The sequence below is a fragment of the Rhineura floridana genome, chromosome 10 (assembly GCF_030035675.1).
Source record: "Rhineura floridana isolate rRhiFlo1 chromosome 10, rRhiFlo1.hap2, whole genome shotgun sequence".
NCBI classification, from domain to species: domain Eukaryota; kingdom Metazoa; phylum Chordata; class Lepidosauria; order Squamata; family Rhineuridae; genus Rhineura; species Rhineura floridana.
In genome coordinates this window covers 89,170,770-89,189,550 of record NC_084489.1, presented here as the reverse complement: position 1 = coordinate 89,189,550, position 18,781 = coordinate 89,170,770, and the positions used below count along the sequence as shown (strand labels likewise).

The 18,781-nt window shown below is 49.0% G+C and overlaps 1 protein-coding gene across 2 annotated transcripts in view; it reads right to left on the bottom strand.

The window, feature by feature from the left end:
• The window catches only part of PTPN23 (protein tyrosine phosphatase non-receptor type 23), a 46,661-nt gene that overhangs the window by 14,985 nt on the left and 12,895 nt on the right, over positions 1-18,781 (bottom strand). For both annotated transcript variants that reach the window (XM_061587220.1, XM_061587219.1), the window contains exons 4-16: positions 17,932-18,008; positions 15,994-16,043; positions 14,646-14,777; positions 14,061-14,141; positions 13,647-13,778; positions 13,251-13,298; positions 10,196-10,252; positions 9,184-9,242; positions 7,957-8,036; positions 6,260-6,374; positions 5,797-5,862; positions 2,295-2,440; positions 373-699 (exon numbers count right to left, since the gene is read on the bottom strand). In XM_061587220.1, coding sequence (XP_061443204.1) covers positions 373-699; positions 2,295-2,440; positions 5,797-5,862; positions 6,260-6,374; positions 7,957-8,036; positions 9,184-9,242; positions 10,196-10,252; positions 13,251-13,298; positions 13,647-13,778; positions 14,061-14,141; positions 14,646-14,777; positions 15,994-16,043; positions 17,932-18,008 — 1,370 coding nt within the window. The remainder of the gene's footprint in view (positions 1-372; positions 700-2,294; positions 2,441-5,796; positions 5,863-6,259; positions 6,375-7,956; positions 8,037-9,183; positions 9,243-10,195; positions 10,253-13,250; positions 13,299-13,646; positions 13,779-14,060; positions 14,142-14,645; positions 14,778-15,993; positions 16,044-17,931; positions 18,009-18,781) is intronic.

The following is an 18,781-nucleotide window of genomic DNA, read 5'->3' as shown; positions in this document are numbered from 1 at the left end:
TCTTGATCATCCCAGAGTGCAGGACACGGAATAATGGGCTCAAGATGCAGGAAGCCAGATTTCAGTTAAACATCAGGAAAAAGAGGGGTAGGACAATGGAACCAACTCCCTAGGGAGGTGAAGAGTTCTGGAGGTCTTCCAGAGGCACCTGGACAGCCACCTGTCGGGGATGCTTTAACTTGCATTCCTGCATTGAGCAGGGGGGTGGACTGAATGGCCTTAGGGACCCCTTCCAACTCTACGATTCTAGGATTCTAAAGCCTGGCAGAATTGCAAGCAGGGTGATCCCCCCAATTTCCAAGAGCCATCCCAGTGTCTGCGCAGCCACATGAGGAGAGGGCAACATCTCGTGGCGATGTCTCCCCGTCTCACCTTCAGTCAGGCTGGGGGTGGGCAAGGCAGCCCTCACTTGCTCCAGGGACCCACTGAGCAGCCTCAGGTTGCTGATATGGAGGTTCATGGCCTTGTGCAGCTCGGTGTTGGTGAAGTTGGCCTTCTCGTGCACCCCCATGTACTTGCTCCACTCCTTAGCCACCTCTGCCAGCCCGGAAGACGGTGGGGTGGGGGGGGACCCCGGCTGTTGCGGGGGCAGCTTCCCCAGCGCCTCCTGCAGCTTCCGCTCCTGGGCATGGTCTTCGTCCAGGAGGTCTTTGATCTCCTTCAGGGATGCTTCCACGTCAGTGAAAACGCCAGAAAGCACTGGGGAGAGAGGAGAGCAGGACGTGGTGTCAAGGTGGAGACTTGGCTGCAGAAAAGGCAAGGCTGGGCTCCCAAGCAGACGTGTGACCTGCATGCTCCGTTCAGGCTGAACACCTCTAGGGCAGCCTTCCCCAACCTGGTGCCCTCCAGATGTTTTAGGTGACACCTCCCACCAGCCAAGGCCAGCATGGCTGCAAGTCATGGTCAGAGATGATGGCCTCAGGAGTCCAACAGCATCTGGAGGACACTATATTGGCTCCCCCTGGCCTAGAGGGACTTCCACTGGGTCCCGTTATAGGCGGCGGGTTCTGGTGCCCATGGCCAGCTGCCAAAGGCTTCCTCACAATGTGGCCAACGTGCAGAAGAATGCCAGGCAGGCAGGGCTGCAGGAGCCTCCTAGCGCAGCTGGTGACATAGCTACTCTCCCACTGCCGGCCCAAGGATGGTGGGCTGGGGGATGCATGCTCCCCCCCACCCCAGACACACACTGCTACACTGCAACATTAAGGAAACACACGCGCACCCCCTGAAGGACAGATATCATGACTACTCATTCTTATCACCAATGTCTACTCGGCCTGCTACAGAATATGTCAATTTGCTTGTACAACGATGCTGTGCGTATTGCCACACACACAAAGTAATATATTGTTGTACTACCTGTTCCAACACAAATGTTTTTAGTTAATCATTATAAAACAGCGTGAGGAACCTCTGGGCTAATCATGGCCCTTCAGGGGGACCCATTCGGTCCTCGAGGACCCTAAACCTAAACCACACCCACCCCGCTGACATCACTAGTGAGGTCAGGTGATGTGCAGGAGGGCAGGGTTTAATCCTGGACTGGATGTGCAATCTGTTCCCAGCAGGGAACAAAACCATACACCCAAGGCAGCAGGATTTGATCGCCGCTCATCAGCTGAGCAGGGATTAAAGCCCAGTGCAAAAGCACCCTTTGATGTTGCTCTGGAGTGCAAGCTACTTCAAAGAGGTTTTTCCAAAGGCTTTAAGACAGCTAGCTCCTGTGTTCCCAGTTTGCTCAAACAGAAGCACAGGGCCTGTCTTAAAGCCTTTTCCAAGTCTTCCCGAGCTTTCATTTTAAGTCTCCAACTTGGAAGAGGCTTTTGCAAGTCTCCCCCCCCCTTTAAACCCCTGATCTTGGGGACTTAAGGCTTGGAAAGGCTTGGAAAGGCTTGGAAAACGCTTTTGTAACTCTCCCCCCTTTCCTTTTATGTTCCGAATCTTGAAGTGAAGCACAATGGATTTTGACAAGTGGGCGATCCTACCGACCTGTTAAACAGATGACATCATAATGATATCATGTGATTAACAGATGGATGGACCACCTGTCAAATTTGGTCTGCAAGGCAGATCCTGACAAGGATCTTGCCCGTGGAGCCAAAAAGGCTCCCCACCCCTTGCAGCATAAATACAAATGAGCAGTCGCTCTTCAGCAAGTTCTGTCACCATTAAAATCCTTCAAAGCTAAATGCAGAGGGGCTCACTCTGAATAATGAGAGTGAATGGGGAAGCATTAACCTCTCCCTCACTCCCCCCCAACACCTTAATGCAGGAACCATAAACTGCCCACTTACCCTGCATGGACTGAACGAGGTTTTTCACAGTTTCTGGGCGCACGCTGAGAGCTGCGCATTTTTCCATCAAGATGGGTGGAATGTGGTTGTACATGTCCAGGTTGTCGACTGTCTCGGGATCCAGCTGTAAAGAGTCCATGAACTGTCTACAAGGAAATGACAACTCTGAGTGGAGAGGGCACACAACAGAATTTGGATGGACCCCCTCCCTTGGCACAGCCTCAAGTGCTGGGAAAATAAAGTGGGTTGAATTTCACACAGAGCCTGATGGACCTGCACCCTCCTGGCTGGCCATTTTGCCTAAGCCATGGGTCAGGATACCTTCTCTTCAGGACAGGAATCGCCAGCCTCAAATCTGCATTCTCCAGGGATTTTAAAACAGCCTAATTAACAGCCACCTTGCTCCTATAAGTCAGCCATTTCATTTGCTCAAGATGTGGCCTGGCACCTGAAGGGATGAACGGATTTCACAGAAAAGCACCAAGCACGGACTTCCGGGAAGGGTGACTTCGCTTGTGCCTGCTTTTGAGACGGGCTCCCACCTCAAAAGAAGCTTATTCAGATATAAATCAGTCAGAACATTTTTTTTTGACTGATGAAATTTCTCCCGGGCAGGGAGAAACGTAGAGATCAACCTCAAAAGCCTGTTTTTGTTGGGAGGACTGGATTTCATTAATTTATGAGAAAAGGTCCAGCCAGCAATGCCGGACGGACTTCCGAACAAGCTCTATCTGATTAATGCGATACGTTTATCTTTTCTTCAAAGAGAAAACAGACTAACAGGCAAGCACCCTTCTTTCTATTATTTTTTTTACTTGGTTTAAATTGTTGCAGCAAAAAGAGATTTGTCAAATGAATCAGCTTTAAAGAACTTCTGGGTGAGCTATAACTCTTCTCTGTTATTCACGAAATTAACAGCTTATCTCTGTTTCTATTGCAAAAAGCTGTCCTGGAAGTGCATTCTAAAGATATAAACAGAAGAGGGATTTCTATTCCGAGGAACATTATATTGTCTGGGACTATTCTCTTTTTGGTCTATTTTATTTTGACGAATCTGCTTCTTCACGACGCCACTAACTGTTTTGATGCCGGGAACTAAATTTGTTTTGTATTCTTGAACATAGAGAGATAAGGCAGGCTGCTCTGTTTATACTGTGATGTCATCAAGCCTGGAATATTAACCCAATTGTTGCTGAAATAAGAAGTGGTTCTTCTTTATTTTTGTTTTGTTTTGTTTTCGTGGTTTTAAAAATGGCAATCAAGAAAGTGGCTGAGAATCTGGAAGTAATTATGTTTCAGAAAATAATGGATGAGATTGAGATAACGAAACAAACCCTGCGACAGGGCAGTAAGGAGCTGAAAATTGAACTGAGCAAAATGACGCAGGAGCTTAAAGAAATAGGGGATCCTGTGAGAGAGGAGAATGAGATCAGAGATGAGAAAAGAAAAAATAAAGGGAAGATACAAGCCCTGGAGATTGGAACAAATGTGGAATTGGAAAAAGATCTGGAGTTTATGGATATTAGAAATAAAATCTACTGTTTGGAATTTAACGTTATCTCTGAAGAAATTAATGAAGATATTAGAGATAAAGTTATCAATGGCTTGGATAATCTTCTGGACTGGAATGACGTGATGGAGCTTGATATAGAGAAAATCTATGGAATTAACTGCAGCCATGTGACAATGGAAAAACTCTCAAGAGATGAGCCAGTGCATTTTGTAAAAAAGAAGAACACAGATATGACTTTACAACAATATTTCAGCAACTTATTCAGAATCGATGGCAAGAAAATATTTGGGATAGAGGAAATTCCCATCAGACTCTTATTATATGACTATGGCTATGACAGCAAGATTATTATGGAATACTGATAATGGAAGATTGGACACTGAAATTACTGGACTTAACAGGACTATTGAAGATGGAAGATGGAATTAATATGGATAATGGAATAATGGCTATTGAAATTATTGGACATAACAGATTTTGATGAGATGGATTAATCGATATGTTTATTTGGACTATGGTTATGACAATAAGATTATTATTATTATTAACGAGATGGATTAATCGACATGTTTATTTGGAGAAAAATTGATAGATATATTTCTTAAAGAATTGAAACCTCTCTTTGACTTTTTGTGGAAAGACTAAAGTAATGTTTATGAGATTTGATGATTAATTAAGATAACTACTGGAGGAAAGTGATTTTATAATATAATTTAAGAGACAGGATTGTTATATATTGTAGACCTACAACTGATTTGATCTGCGACAAATGGGAAGTCAACATTTTATTTTTTTGTTTAATCATTTTTGTTTTGTTTTGTTTTTTGTCTTTGAATGTTTTATGATTTTGTTTTGTATGTTTTATGAAAATTTGAATAAAAATTATTGTAAAAAAAAAAAGAAAAGCACCAAGCACAAGGAGGTTTATGTGGACCTTCTATAGCAGGGCCCTGCTTTTTGGCGCCTTGCTTTTTGGGGTTCCGCTAATACAGCACCAGCGGGGCGATCAGCTGGAGTGGGGGAGCTTCAGGGGCCAAGTGCTGTCAGCTGTAGCACGGCGGCTGGAGCTCCCCGCACTACAGCTGATCAGCGCTGATCAGCTGTAGTGTGCGGTCAGCTGTAGTGCAGGGAGCTTCAGCTGCTGTGCTACAGCTGACAGCAATCAGCTGTAGCGTGTAATCATCTGTACTGTACAGCTGATCGCTCGCTATGTCCCACTTTGCGGTGCTTTTTGCTTTTCGGCGGGGGTCTGGTCTAACCCGCCATATGAGTGGGGCCCTACTGTACTTGCAATGGCACAGAAGCCAATCGCTCGAGACTGCAGGCATCACGCAATGGGGCATGCCGGGGCAGCCATGCCAGGCCTAAACCTGCCTGATCCACAGAGTGATGGAGCAGGACGGCTTTAAGAAGCCACCCAAGCCTGTCCTGCTTTGGGTTTGGAAGAATAAAAGCAGGGCATGCACATTTTAAGCCATGAAATAAAAACAGGCTCCTCCCACTGTCGCAAGGGAGGAGCTGCCTGCCGCAGATCAACCGGCTCAATAGCGAGCACAATTCGTGCACAAGCCTGACGGGTTATCCGAGCCAGACCCATGGTCCATCTAGCTCAGTGGTGTCTACACGGACTGCAAGAAACTCTCCAGGGCTCCAGATGAGGTGCTATCCCAGCCCGACCTGGGGATGCCATTGGGGACTGAACCTGGGACCGTCTGTGCGCAAAGCAGGTGCCACTGAGCTATGGCCTTTCCCCCAAAATGGGAGCCAAAGGCCCTCCAGGGTCTCTACCAACACGACCCCAAAACGGCAGTCGGGAAGGCACAAGACGACTGTCGAATATGATGATCACACTGAAGCCCTAGGCCCACTGAGATGCGACCAACGGTCTCTGGGTGGCATAGAGGCAGTTCACCCTCACCCCACTTGCCCCCACGGTGGTTTTACCCCCCCATTCCCATCTCTGCCCCGCCTGTATGCCTAAATACATACTCCAGGACTTCATTCTTGGCATCAAGCTTGGCCATCGCTTCTCGCAGCAGCTTGGCCTTCTCTTCACTGCAATGGAAACAAAAGGGATACAGAGAAACTTAGTGAAGTCTCTTAGGGAAGATCTCATCTACACCAGGAAGGTTCCAGAGGCTGCTACAACCCGGTGCTTTGGGGGTGTACGTGTGCGCTCTTCACCCATTGTTGCATCAAACATACGCGCGCTATCACCGAGGCGTGCCTTATCATGGCGCGTACCAGCGCTCAGACAGCGCTGTTGTCCAACACTGCCCCAAACACCTCCCTTCCTCGGAAGATTTACCTGAACACAGGCCTCACTATAGAGCCGCCCAGTTCCCACCCTTTAATCCCCACCTGTTCTCTTTACCTCCATGCTGCACCAAGGCATGGCCCCTTCCCAGAATGCAAAGCAGCCCAAGGGCAGCCAGACTAACTGGCTGCTCACCTGTAGAGTGACGATGCCTCATGGGCAGCCATTGGAACCAGCTTGGCAAAAATATCGGGGCCTGTCACGGCTGGGTCTGTGGGGTTGACAGGAAGGGCCTTCACCAGAGGGGCACCTGTGGATAGAGTAAAATTATGAGGGGTTTTTGTGTTTTTCTTTATTAATTTTTTTTATTTGCAAATTTAACTACGAAAGGAAAGAAACAGAAAACAAAGAAGAATTTATAACAACAGGGCCTTTTTAGTTTAGCCACCGTTTTCCTCAAGGGGGGCATATCACAGATTACTATAATACAGGCTGAACGTAACAAAGCTTCTACGTTACACATGCAAGCTTTTGCCATCTGCCGAAGTTCTACAGATTCTGCCATCCCAGTTTGGCTTTATTTACTTCGAGCCACAATCTTTGTGGTACTTTCTGATACGGCAACATCGCCACAAGGCAATTGCAGCAGGTATTTCACTGCAAGGCACCCTCAGGGGCGAGACCTGCCATTTGCCACATTTCTGGACAAACTCAGGGTGTCCTCCAGATGTGGTCATGGGTAAAAAAAGTACTCCAATGAGAGACAGAAACATAAAAGTTGGCTTGTCAGTGCTCATCATCCCAAGCCTCCTGCTCTCGTTCTTCCTCTATAACACTATAGTGCTACTTCACTTTTACTCTGCAACTGTGGCTCAACAATTCAGCTTTAAATTCAACAGAGCAAGACAAGCTGGCCAAAGGTGCCTTCATCAGACAAGGAGACTGGCACTGGGGCAGCTCATGTCCAACTGTGTGCCCAGATTTTGTAAAGCTCTGGTTTGGCTTTGCGCCACAGGGGAGCACGGGGCTCACAGACAGCTACTTTCCCCCAGGGCAGAGCAACCGTCCCCTCCAGGGAAGCTGGCCACGGGAGCGCGTGGGCTGTACTGAACTTCACCAGGCACAAGGATTCTTTTCCTACGTGCACAATTCAAGCAGTTACAGCAGCGTCTGCCAATCTGGTGGGTGCTGGCTGGTGCTGATGGGAATAGCAACCAAAACATCTGGAGGGCACCAGGTTGGCACAGGCTGGGCTAAGCAGAGTCCCTTTTCAAGGATCGTCACCCCAACCCAAGCTGAAGTATTAGTTCCCCTCCATTCAGCACTGGTTAGACCTCATCTTGAGTACTGCGTCCAGTTCTGGTCTCTGCACTTCAAGAAGAATGCAGACAAACAGGAACGGGTTCAGAGGAGGGCAACAAGGATGATCAGGGGACTGGAAACAAAGCCCTATGAGGAGAGACTGAAAGAACTGGGCATGTTTAGCCTGGAGAAGAGAAGCCTGAGGGGAGATAGGATAGCACTCTTCAAGTACTTGGAAGGTTGCCACACAGAGGACCAGGATCTCCTAGATCGTCCCAGTGCAGGACACAGAACAATGGGCTCAAGCTGAAGGAAGCCAGATTTCGACTGGACATCAGGAAAACCTTCCTAACTGTTAGAGCCATACGACAATGGAACCAATGACCTAGGAAGGTGGCCGGCTCTCCAACACTGGAGGCCTTCAAGAGGCAGCTGGACAGCCATCTGTCAGGAATGCTTTGATTTGGATTCCTGCATTGAGCAGGGGGTTGGACTCGATGGCCTTATAGATCCCTTCCAACTCGACTATTCTACGATTCTATGCAGGCAGAGGAGACAACGCAGGGAGTGGCAGGGCCCTTCAACTTTACCTTTCACCGACTGCAAGGTATCCAGAGCAGGGATGGCTTCGTGGTAGATGAAGTCGTTGTCCTTTTTTGCAGAGTTGTACCTGCAGAGCAACGAGAGACCAGATGGGCCTTCCTGTGGGGGTGGCTCTTGGCAGGCGGAGGCCCAGGGGGAACTTTCAAAGCCCAGCTCAAGGAGAGCCACACAGAGCAAAGCTGTCCGTTTTCAAAAGGCATCCCACCCTCCTGGAGCCAGAGAGCGACAGACAGCTGTACGCCATGGATTGGGCTCCTGGAGAATGCTGGGTAAAGCCAAGCTTGGGACGAGGGGAAACGGGGTGGGGGGCAGGGGTCTGGCCAGCCCTTCTTTCCCTCCTGGGTCTAAAGTGACACTAGCAAGTCCGCATTCATTTCTTACTCTATACAGGTGGGATGGGAGAGCCCTTTTCAGCCCAAGGGCCGCATTCTCTTCCAAGGGCCACATGCCAGTGGTGGGCGGGGCCGGAGGCAGAAGTGGGCGGAACAACAAACAAAGATATTACTCCTGTACAGTAGGCTAGTTTCTACACACACTCTGGCACACAGCCCTCCCTGTCCTCCGTCTAGAGAGGTTCCCCATGCCTGCTGCATAACATAACTTAGGAATTCAGATACATGGCATCTAATCTTTGTCCCCATGGCTGGACAGAACAGCCATTCATGAAAACATGGGGGAAATGCCTGGAACAGCAGAGCCAAGGCAAGTTTCCAGGGGTCAAAGCGGGAGGCGGAGCTTTCATAGTCTTCACTTTCAGATTTCATGACACCCCAGTCCCCTGTCAACAAGTTAGTGCCCTTTTCCATCACCCCCACCCCCAGCAATCCTTGCAAAATGTTCTGGATTATAACCCTCTTAGAAGCCACCTTGGGAATTAAGCAAAGCAATATATATATATTAATAAATAACAACCATCATCAGATTAATTGTTGTAAACCACCCAGAGAGCTTCGGCTATGGGGTGGTATACAAATACAATCAATCAATCAATCATTCACAGGAACACAAGAAGCCGTGTTATATAGAGAGTCAAGACCATTGGTCCATCTAGCTCAGTACTGCCCACACCAACTGGCAGCAGCTCTCTGGGGCTTCAGGCAGGAGTATTCGCTGCCTCTCTTTTTGTACAAGGCAGGTTCTTTTGGCGCAGAATGAAGGACCGGGGAGGAAACGGCATAAACAGAGACATGGCCCCAGGCACACGAATGACTCACTTTCCCCCAATGACATCCATGGTGAACCTCAGGGCTTCCTGCACGGTTTCCGGCTGACCCTGAAAGAAGAAATGCCATGTTTTAAAAGTAGGTTTCACGAGCAGCGGTCCACGGGCAGAGATGGCGTGGGCAAGGTAGGAGCGGGCAACCACAGGACCACCCAAAGAATGCACCAGGAGAAAGCAGAGACACTGTTTTCCTTGGACACAAATACCACAATAAAAGCGGTGAAAGGTTCAGGACAGAGAAAAGTATTTCTTCACACAATTGCAAAGGTAGTTTAAGGAAAACAGTGCCACAGGATGCGGTAATGGTGACTGGCTCAGAAGGCTTTAAAAAAAGGGAGAGAATTATGGTCAAATTCACAGAGAAGGCCTGTCAGGGTCTTTTAGGCAGGAAATAGAGCCTCCGCTTCAGAGACACAACCCCTCTGGATACCAGCTCCCGGAGAGAAACAATGACAGAAAGCCACTGCCTTCAAGCACCGCACCTGGATGGTTATCGTGGAACCAGGAGGCTTTGGGCTAATTCAGAAGGGATCATCAAGGGTTGTTTCTCTCTTCCGCAATCCCTTCGACTCCGCCTAGGGAGGAACTGGGTTGCAAGCGGAACAACAGGCCTGCAGGTTCATCCAAGAGTCTGGGGTGGTTAGAGGCTCTGCAAAGTCGGATGGACACCAGCATGCACTCTGTCTGCAGTTTTAGGAATTTTCTTCACAGCCCACCAGCTTTGTGTCCAGTACTGAGCATATCCAGACACTAAAGATATTGCAGGGGAGGCGGCTTGAGGGTGGGCAGATACCAGTAGTTCTCCAGTGTTTGAGCTCATGAAGAAAGGATGTGGAGCCAGTGTAACAATGCAAATTAAACAGATTTATGCAAATCCAGTTGTTTGGCACAACCTCTTTAAATGGCAGAACCTGGACTTTGGGACCACAGGAATCAGGATTTAACTGCAGAATTCTATACTAAGTAACTTTTTAAAAAGAGGGGAGAAAGGAAGAAGGTTGTACCTTGGCCAGTTTTATGGCTTCATTGAGTTTATCCAGAGCACTCTGGAAGTAGATGACCTGCAAAAGAGGGCAGAGATTATGTCAACCACAAGTCTTCTTCACACTGGTTTGGCTTTATATTTTTTAAAAAGTAACAATGATCCTCTCTCACACAGATTCCCTGCAGATAGAAAACTATGGGAGGTAGTCAATAGAGTCCTACTAAGAGTAGACCCACTGAAATTAACAAACCTAAGTTAGTCATGTCCATTAACACCAATGGGTCTACTCTGAGTAGGAGTAGCATTTAATACTACCCTAGGTGTAGGGGATGCGTTCGTGTGAGGGTAACTGAGGATCATTCCATCACATGATCCTCTGCCTGAAGTCCACCTGCACGTTTCCCACCTCACCTGCTATTTGTGAGCACTAGGGCCTTGGGAAGTCATAGCCATTGCTAGGGTAAAGGAAGAAGCTCCTTCCGGATTCACCTTGACAAGCACTGCAAAGGGAGACTTGCACCAGAACAGGGTAGTGGGAAAAGATTTGGCTTCCTTATTCTCTCCCGTGGCTACTCCCCCCTTTGCTCTTGCATTCTGCCTAACCCCGAAACACAACTGCCTTGTATCAAACCAGCCCTTGCCCTCCCCAAATCCATCAAAAAGAACCTCAATACAAGAAAAACGTTGTGGAAACAACAAATAAAGGAGATGGGGTTAATTGTATCACTGCTGAAATCTCCCCTGCAACCATCCCTGCCAGTTTGGTTGTTTGGGACATAGGACACTCACAGCCCTGGTTAGGAAGAACATAAGAACATAAGAAGAGCCTGCTGGATCAGGCCAGTGGCCCATCTAGTCCAGCATCCTGTTCTCACAGTGGCCAACCAGGTGCCTGGGGGAAGCCCGCAAGCAGGACCCGAGTGCAAGAACACTCTCCCCTCCTGAGGCTTCCGGCAACTGGTTTTCAGAAGCATGCTGCCTCTGACTAGGGTGGCACAGCACAGCCATCATGGCTAGTAGCCCTTGATAGCCCTGTCCTCCATAATGAAAACCTGCATTAAATGGCTCAGCGCCACCGACAGTGCAAAAAGCCACCCTAGGTCCTCCAGCTGCACACATGTCTATCAGGGCATGTCCCACCTCCCCCTTTAAACTCCTATACCAGAGGTGGCCCACCTGCAGCTCTCCAGGTGCTGCTGGGAGTCTGTCATCGCTGACCATGCGGTTTGGGGCTAATGGGAAATGGAATCCCAACATCACCTGGAAGGCTTCAGGTTGCTCACTCCTGCCCTACACTGCTCCTGTCGTCAGACCTTTCCTGAAGCGTAGCCTTCCGGCTCTGCCTTGACTGCTACCAATTCATGCTTGCTAACCTGTATGCTCTCCCCGCCATGCACAATGTCCTCTCTCATCACCTGCCGCCCTCAAGACTGGAAGGAAGACCAGAAGTTTTTACTGCAGAGCTCCTGAAGAGGACGGCCGTGCAGCTGACCCTATAGCGAATCCATACTGAATAGTATCCTTGCCAAAATCTAAACATCTTCCTAACTGTTAGCGCCATACGACAATGGAACCAATGACCTAGAGAGGTAGTGGGCTCTCCGACACTGGAGGCATTCAAGAGGCAGCTGGACAGCCATCTGTCAGGAATGCTTTGATATGGATTCCTGCATTGAGCAGGGGGTTGGACTTGATGGCCTTATAGGCCCCTTCCAACTCTACTATTCTATGATGTCTACCTAGGGAGGGCTTATGGCTCTCTCACCCTGGAGGTGTTCAAGAGGCAACTGAACAGCTCTCTACTGGGAATGCTTTGATTTGGATTCCTGCATTGAGCAGGGGGTTGGACTAGATGGCCTTATGGGCCCCTTCTAACTCTACTATTCTATGATTAAACCTCCAGAAGGATTGGAGTTCAAGTTCTTTCCTTCTCCCCAAAGTCACTGCCTTTTGTGCAACTCAAACCAAGCTCTCTCTCTCTCTCACACACACACACAAAAGATATGCCCTACATGGGTGCAGAACAAGCCACAGACAGCTCGACAGGCCAGGTTCCCCTTGAAAATGAAGGAACAGAGAAAGCTGCCCAGTACTGTCTACACCGTTTCATCAGGCAGGAGTCTCTCCCAGCCCTCCCTGGAGACCGAATGCCCAGGCGCCTAAATTCACACTAGCCAGGATCTGAGGAACGGCCCAGTTAGTTCCATGGCCCCAAAACATTGCAGGAAAAAGGATGGATGTCTTTTTAAGACAAGGTCTTCAATTCTGAGTTTCTTTCCTGGACATTTTTTTTCTTAATAATGGTATTTATTTAGTTTAATTTTTGTAAATTGTATTGTTTTCATTGATGTATTTTTATACTTGTGTTTATTTTTCTTTGTAAGCTGCCTTGAGGGCCTTTGGCCGAAAGGCGGGGTATAAATAAATTTATAATAATAATAATAAGAAGAAGAAGAAGAAGAAGAAGGAGGAGGAGAAGGAGGTGGCGGCGGCGGCTTTGAGTTTCTACTTCATGCCAAACCTCTGAGAGCCTTTCTCAAGCAGGTCATGGCACCGGCCAGAAGCACAGGTGTCCATAGAAAAAATGCAGCAACTCCTCTGGTCACATCCAAACTCTGCATGCGCTTGAAAAAAGCTCTTTGGATCCCGGGCAGGTTCCTCACCCACCCTCCACCACTCGGATTTTGTCTGTGCCTCATAAGTCAGCGTCAAGAGCTCCCCATTTGCCATTTATTTATTTACTAGGTTTACATCCCGCCCTTCCTGACGAAGAAGCCCAGGACAGCAAACGCACAGGCAATGAAACAATGAAAACACCTTAAAGACAATTCCAGTGCAGAGGCAGACTGGGATTGACTTCTACTTTTAAAAGCTTGTTGAAAGAGGAAGGTCTTCAGCTGGCACAGAAAAGAAAACTGAGAGGGCGCCTGCCCAGTATTGAACGGGAGGGAATTCCAAAGGAGACGGGTCATCCCCATCCGCAAACGTTTGAAAGAAAAAGCCCATCCTGGAGACCAACTGCAGTCAGCAGGGCTGGGCTCCCCAGACCTTCTGAAGGCAACAGTCCAACTTACCCTCTCCCCATACTTCTGCTGTTCCTCTGCCTGCTTCCCCATGTGCAACTGAAAGGAAAATGGAGAGGAATCACTAGCGCCACCGGAAGACACCGGGGTGATCCCAGAGAGCTGATAACAACCCCTCACAACTTTGCGCCCACCCCACACAGAAAGCTGCAGTTAGAAGCTCAACCCACAAGCCAAACCCTGTAGAGCTGCTAAGCATTGTAGATGAAGAGAAGAAGAAAAAACAGGCAGGTCCCTTCTGCCAATAAATTCACATCCCCCTGGGGATTGAGCTGGCAGGGCCAGTGGGAGCCCCACCCTTCACGATTCAGCACAAGGCAAGAGTCTGCCGGGGGTGGCCTGGGCCAAGCGCAGCTCACCAGATCAGGGCCCGTCTCTGATACTCACGTGGGCCACAGCCGCAAAATAGTAGATCTTCATCTGCACCAGCTTCTTCCAGTCCTTCTGGATCTTCCCCAGCAGGGAGGCCGTTTCAGAGTTCTCCAAAGCTCTGCACGCTTCCTTATAGTAATCCACCACCTTCAGGTGCAAGAAAGAGGGCAAGGATCATAGAATAGTAGAGTTGGAAGGGGCCTATAAGGCCATCAACCCCGATTGGGATTGTCCTGAGTTATTGCTGTCTTGGGAGAGGGCACGCGGGACACCCCTGCAGGACAAAGAGAATGCAGCGCAAAACGGGCACCTCCTGCTTTGGAGGGAGAGCACCCTCCTGTTAACCTGTCCCAAGCTCAGAGGGAGGGTATTTCTTTCTCTGTCTTCAGGCACTGGGCTACCGAGTTCAAGGCTCCCATAGCTGCTCACCTGGGCACTGATCCTGGCCACAAGGAAGCTCTTTCGGTTGTCCAGCATTGACTTCTCAAGGAGGCACTCCTGAGCTTGGCCCTTCAAACACAGAGGTGACAAAGAAAGACAGGGAGTTCTTCTCAGTTATGATGTTATGTACCTTTGGATGCAAGGCTGGAAGATCAGCCAAGTATTCCTACTCTCGCACAAAGAGATCAGTGGAAGAGATCCCACCTTTGGCCAAAAAGGATCTTTCCCATCACTTGGTCCTATAATTAATTGGAGATGTGGGGAGCTGGATCTTGGGACCGTCTGCTCTGCTGAAATACGGCACCTCTACCAAGGGCCGGACTGGGCCAGGGGCAGGGCTGTGGAGTCCGAGTTGTGGAGTCGGAAGCAATTCTGGGTGGAGTCAGAGTCAGTAGAAATGTACCAATGCCGACTTCAAAATAAATATTTTAATACTAATATTAATTTATTATTAGTAATAAATTAATATACATTTGCCATTTATGAAGGAGTCGGAGTCAAAGGTTTGACATACCGACTCCACAGCCCTGGCCAGGGGAGCCCCCCCCCCACAGAGACACTCCCAGTTCTTACCAGCGTGAGGTTGATGTTGAGGTTAAGGATTTGGTGGCTCATGTCTACGCTGTAGGAATGAGGGAAGTGGTCGCGAAGGTAAGCAAAAGCACCTGCTGCACACTGGAAATGGGTGCAGGAAACCTTCATGCCCTACAACACAGTTGCGAGAGTGCCAAGACACGGGGGGAAGAAACAGTCACATTTTCAATGAGCCCGACTAGAAGATCCCTCAGGAAGATCAAATTGAACCCATGCAAAGAAATGTATGCTCTTCCAGCCTAAATTAGAGAGTCTCCCTCCAGGGTAGAACCTGGAGATTAACCAAGCCCAAGGCACTCCCACCAGGGGGGACGGTGCTCAATAAATCTCCTGATTTTATTGCCTGCCCGGGACTGGAGGAACAGAGGGGGAGAGAGGCTGCCGAATGTGGCTGGTGGGCAGCCTGGAGCTGTGCGGACTTGCTCCAGGACTATCAAGGCACACCCAGAGATCCAAAACAAGACAGAAGAGCTGGAGGTGGGTTGGCCAATGCTGGCAACTGACATGCACTGCCACATTCGGCAGTCTCATAGGGAGCGGCTGTCTGCTAAGTCTGTCCCTGGTCCATCTAGCTCAGTAGTGACAACTCAGACTGGCAGCAGCTCTCCAGGGTTTCAGACAAGGAGCTTTTCCCAGCCCTACCCGGTGATGCAATACAGGACTGAATGTGGGGCCTTCTGCATGCAAGACAGATGCTCTGCCACTGAGCTACAGCCCTCTTGTTCCGACTGTTTGTCCCACAGGCGTAGAAGAGCAAGATGTCTCGCCAGGCTTCCAGAAACCAAAGCTCGCCTTTTGGTTAAGCCTTGCAATATGTCACAAGACACCCACTTGCACTACCCACCCCCTCCAGTGTTTTTAGCTGAGCTGACTGCAAACACTGGGGATGGAAGCAAATCTTCTCAGGCTTGTGTGATGTTCAAACCAAGCCCTCTCAAAAATAAAAAAACCCAAATTACTTATTGGGGATGCCTTTGACGCTATTAACCTAGCAGAGGGGGAATGTCATGCCAAAAGGCCTTGTGGAATTTGCTCCCACAAGATGCAGTAATGGCCACCAGCTTGGATGGCTTTAAAAGATTAGACAAATTCACGGAGGACAGGGCTATCAATGGCTACTAGCCGTGATGGCTGTGCTCTGCCACCCTAGTCAGAGGCAGCATGCTTCTGAAAACCAGTTGCCGGAAGCCTCAGGAGGGGAGAGTGTTCTTGCACTCGGGTCCTGCTTGCAGGCTTCCCCCAGGCACCTGGTTGGCCACTGTGAGAACAAGATGCTGGACTAGGTGGGCCACTGGCCTGATCCAGCAGGCTCTTCTTATGTTCTTACCTCTTCAGATACCCTTTTGTCCATAGCTCCAAGCATGGAATGCAAAGCACCTGAGGGAGAGAGAAAGGGACAGAAGGAGTGATGGCATCGCACCAGAGCAGGGCTGGAAAGGAAGGCAGGAAGAAGCCTTATAGGTGAAGCTATCTGCCTACTCCAGCTTTCCCCACCTGGGTGTCCTCCAGCTGTTTTGGGCTACAACTCCCACCCACCCCAGCATCATATGACTGTACTGGCTGGGGCTGATGGAAGTCATAGTCCAAAACAGCTGGAGGGCACCCAGTTGGGGAAAGCTGCATAGGAGAACATCAAAGGGTTTCCCAGATCACTGTTTGAACTAACCCTGCCTTAGGGAAACTTTCAGAGTCCAGCACTACAGGGCACCAGAGCGGCAAAGGCTGGTCTGCATCCAATTGGCAGCAGGTCTCCAGGAGACCTTTCTCATCAATTGCTACCTCATTCTTTCAGCATGAGAAGGCAGGGAATTGAACCCAGTGCCTTCTGCAAGCAAAGCCTGTGGCTACGCTACAACTGAGCCATGGGGCCTAAGGGTTTCAGTCCACAGCAATGGCCTTCAGAATTCTGCACTGGTTACGTCAGTGTCTTCTCAGTGAGTTTCTCTGCACTTTTGGAAGAGGACATCTTCCCTGGGAAAGAGGTTCCCTGACATCAATCCCTGGGAGAATTACGGAGCAGATTATAAAGCAGTCCATTTGTTAGCACCTTGAAAACAATGCAGTGAATAGTAGAAGCCAACATGGATTTATCAACAATTAATCCTGCCAGATTAATCTTATAGTGTTTTTTGATTGGGTAACCTTCCTGGTAGACTGTGGGAATGCTGTGGACATAATATATCTTGACTTCAGCAAAGCTTTTGACAGTGCACCATGATATTCTGATTAGCAAGCTAGCTAAATGTGGGCTGGATGAAGCAATTATCAGGTGGATCCACAGTTGGCTCCAGAATCGTACTCAAAGAGTGCTTATCAATGGTTCCTTCTCAAACTGGGGGGAGATAACAAGCGGGGTATCACGGGCTCAGTCCCGGACACAGCGCTCTTCAACATTTTCATTGTGAGGAGGTGCAGGGAATGTTCATCAAATTTGCAGATGATACAAAATTGGGAGGAATAGCTAATAGCTTGGAAGGCAGAAGCAAAATTCAAAGGAATCTTGATAAGGCTGGAGCATTGGGCTGAAAACAACATAATGAAATTTAACAGGGATAAGTGCAAAGTTCTATACCTAGGAAAAAGAAACCAAATGTACAGTTATAAGGTGGGGGATACTTGGCTCAGCAATACTACATGCGAGAAGGATCTTGGGATTGTTGATCAGAAGCTGAACATGAGCTAACAGTGTGATGTGGCTGCATAAAAGGCAAATGATATTTTAGACTGCATTAACAGATGTATAGTTTCCAAATCGCATGAAGTATTGGTTCCCCTCTATTCAGCACTGGTTAGGTGTCATCCTGAGTACTACGTGCAGTTCTGGTCTCCACACTTCAAGAAGGATGCAGACAAACTGGAACAGGTTCAGAGGAGGGCAACGAGGATGATCAGGGGACTGGAAACAAAGCCTTAGGATGAGAGACTGAAAGAACCGGGCATGTTTAGCCTTGAGAAGAGAAGACTGAAGGAAGACATGATAGCACTCTTCAAGGACTTGAAAGGTTGCCACACAGAGGAGGCCAGGATCTCTTCTCATGTAGAACATGCAAGAGCAGTCTAGACTCAAGGCTGCAAAGGCAGACACGCTTGTCACCAAGTCAGTCAGAAAAGCTTGCTGCATTTTGGGCGCCACTGCCAGCATCCTTTCTGCTGGATTGGAGGCCGGAGGCTGGACAGCAGCTGGATTCCCCCTCTAGAGCTCCCTTCACCTGTTAGAAATGAAGATGCAGGTGCATGCCCACGCAGCTGGTCACAAGGTCCTTACCCAGATTATAGAGGATGCAGGCCTGCTCATACTTGATGTCCTCGTGCGTTACAGCCTTGCCAGAGAAGATCTCCGTCCTGCAAACAGAGAGAGCCATTATGATGGCTGACCAGGACGTGCTCCAATACACAGGCCCTTTTTTAGGCAAGTGCCACACTGGAGCACGGAACATGCTCCCGTAGGACCATTTCAATAAAACACCTCCTGCTTGGGGTGCATGGAGTTTGGAACTACACTGGTGAAGTCAAGCCTTGGAACCACATCTCCAGGATGAACACAACAGACAGACACAGGGTTTTGGTGTTCTCTTCTCGCATGCTGTGCCTGCAAACCACGCGGGGGAGGAATCAGCAGATATGCTGCTTCCTTCCCCACAAACACACACAACCCCTGTTTCTGCTACAAGTTTCCCTGCTTCTCAGATCTCTGCCATTTCTCAAATCCATTTCAAATTCCTAGTCCTGACAGAGGCGCTCACCCCTGCTTCTGGTCTTTAGGACTGCTGCCTTGCCGGTCCATAGTCCTCTGTAGTCTCTCTACCTCTCTCCATCTGACCTTCAAGTCCCTTCTCAGAACCCACTTTGCCTGCACACCCTTTCCTGGCTCACAACAGGCTCACTTTCCCCAGGTCTTCTGCTGCCAACCAAACCTCCCCTTTCCTGTTACACTGAGCCCTCCCCCATTCCCTTTTGTGCCACCATTTCCATGCAGAGGGAAATCCTCTGGGCAGCAAATGCATCACTCCTGTATTTTGGGGAGCATCCAAGCGGCAGCGGCAGCAGTCTCCCCCATCCGGTCCGTGTGCAGACTGGGAACAGCCCAAACCCGGCCACCTCAAGACCAGCCAACA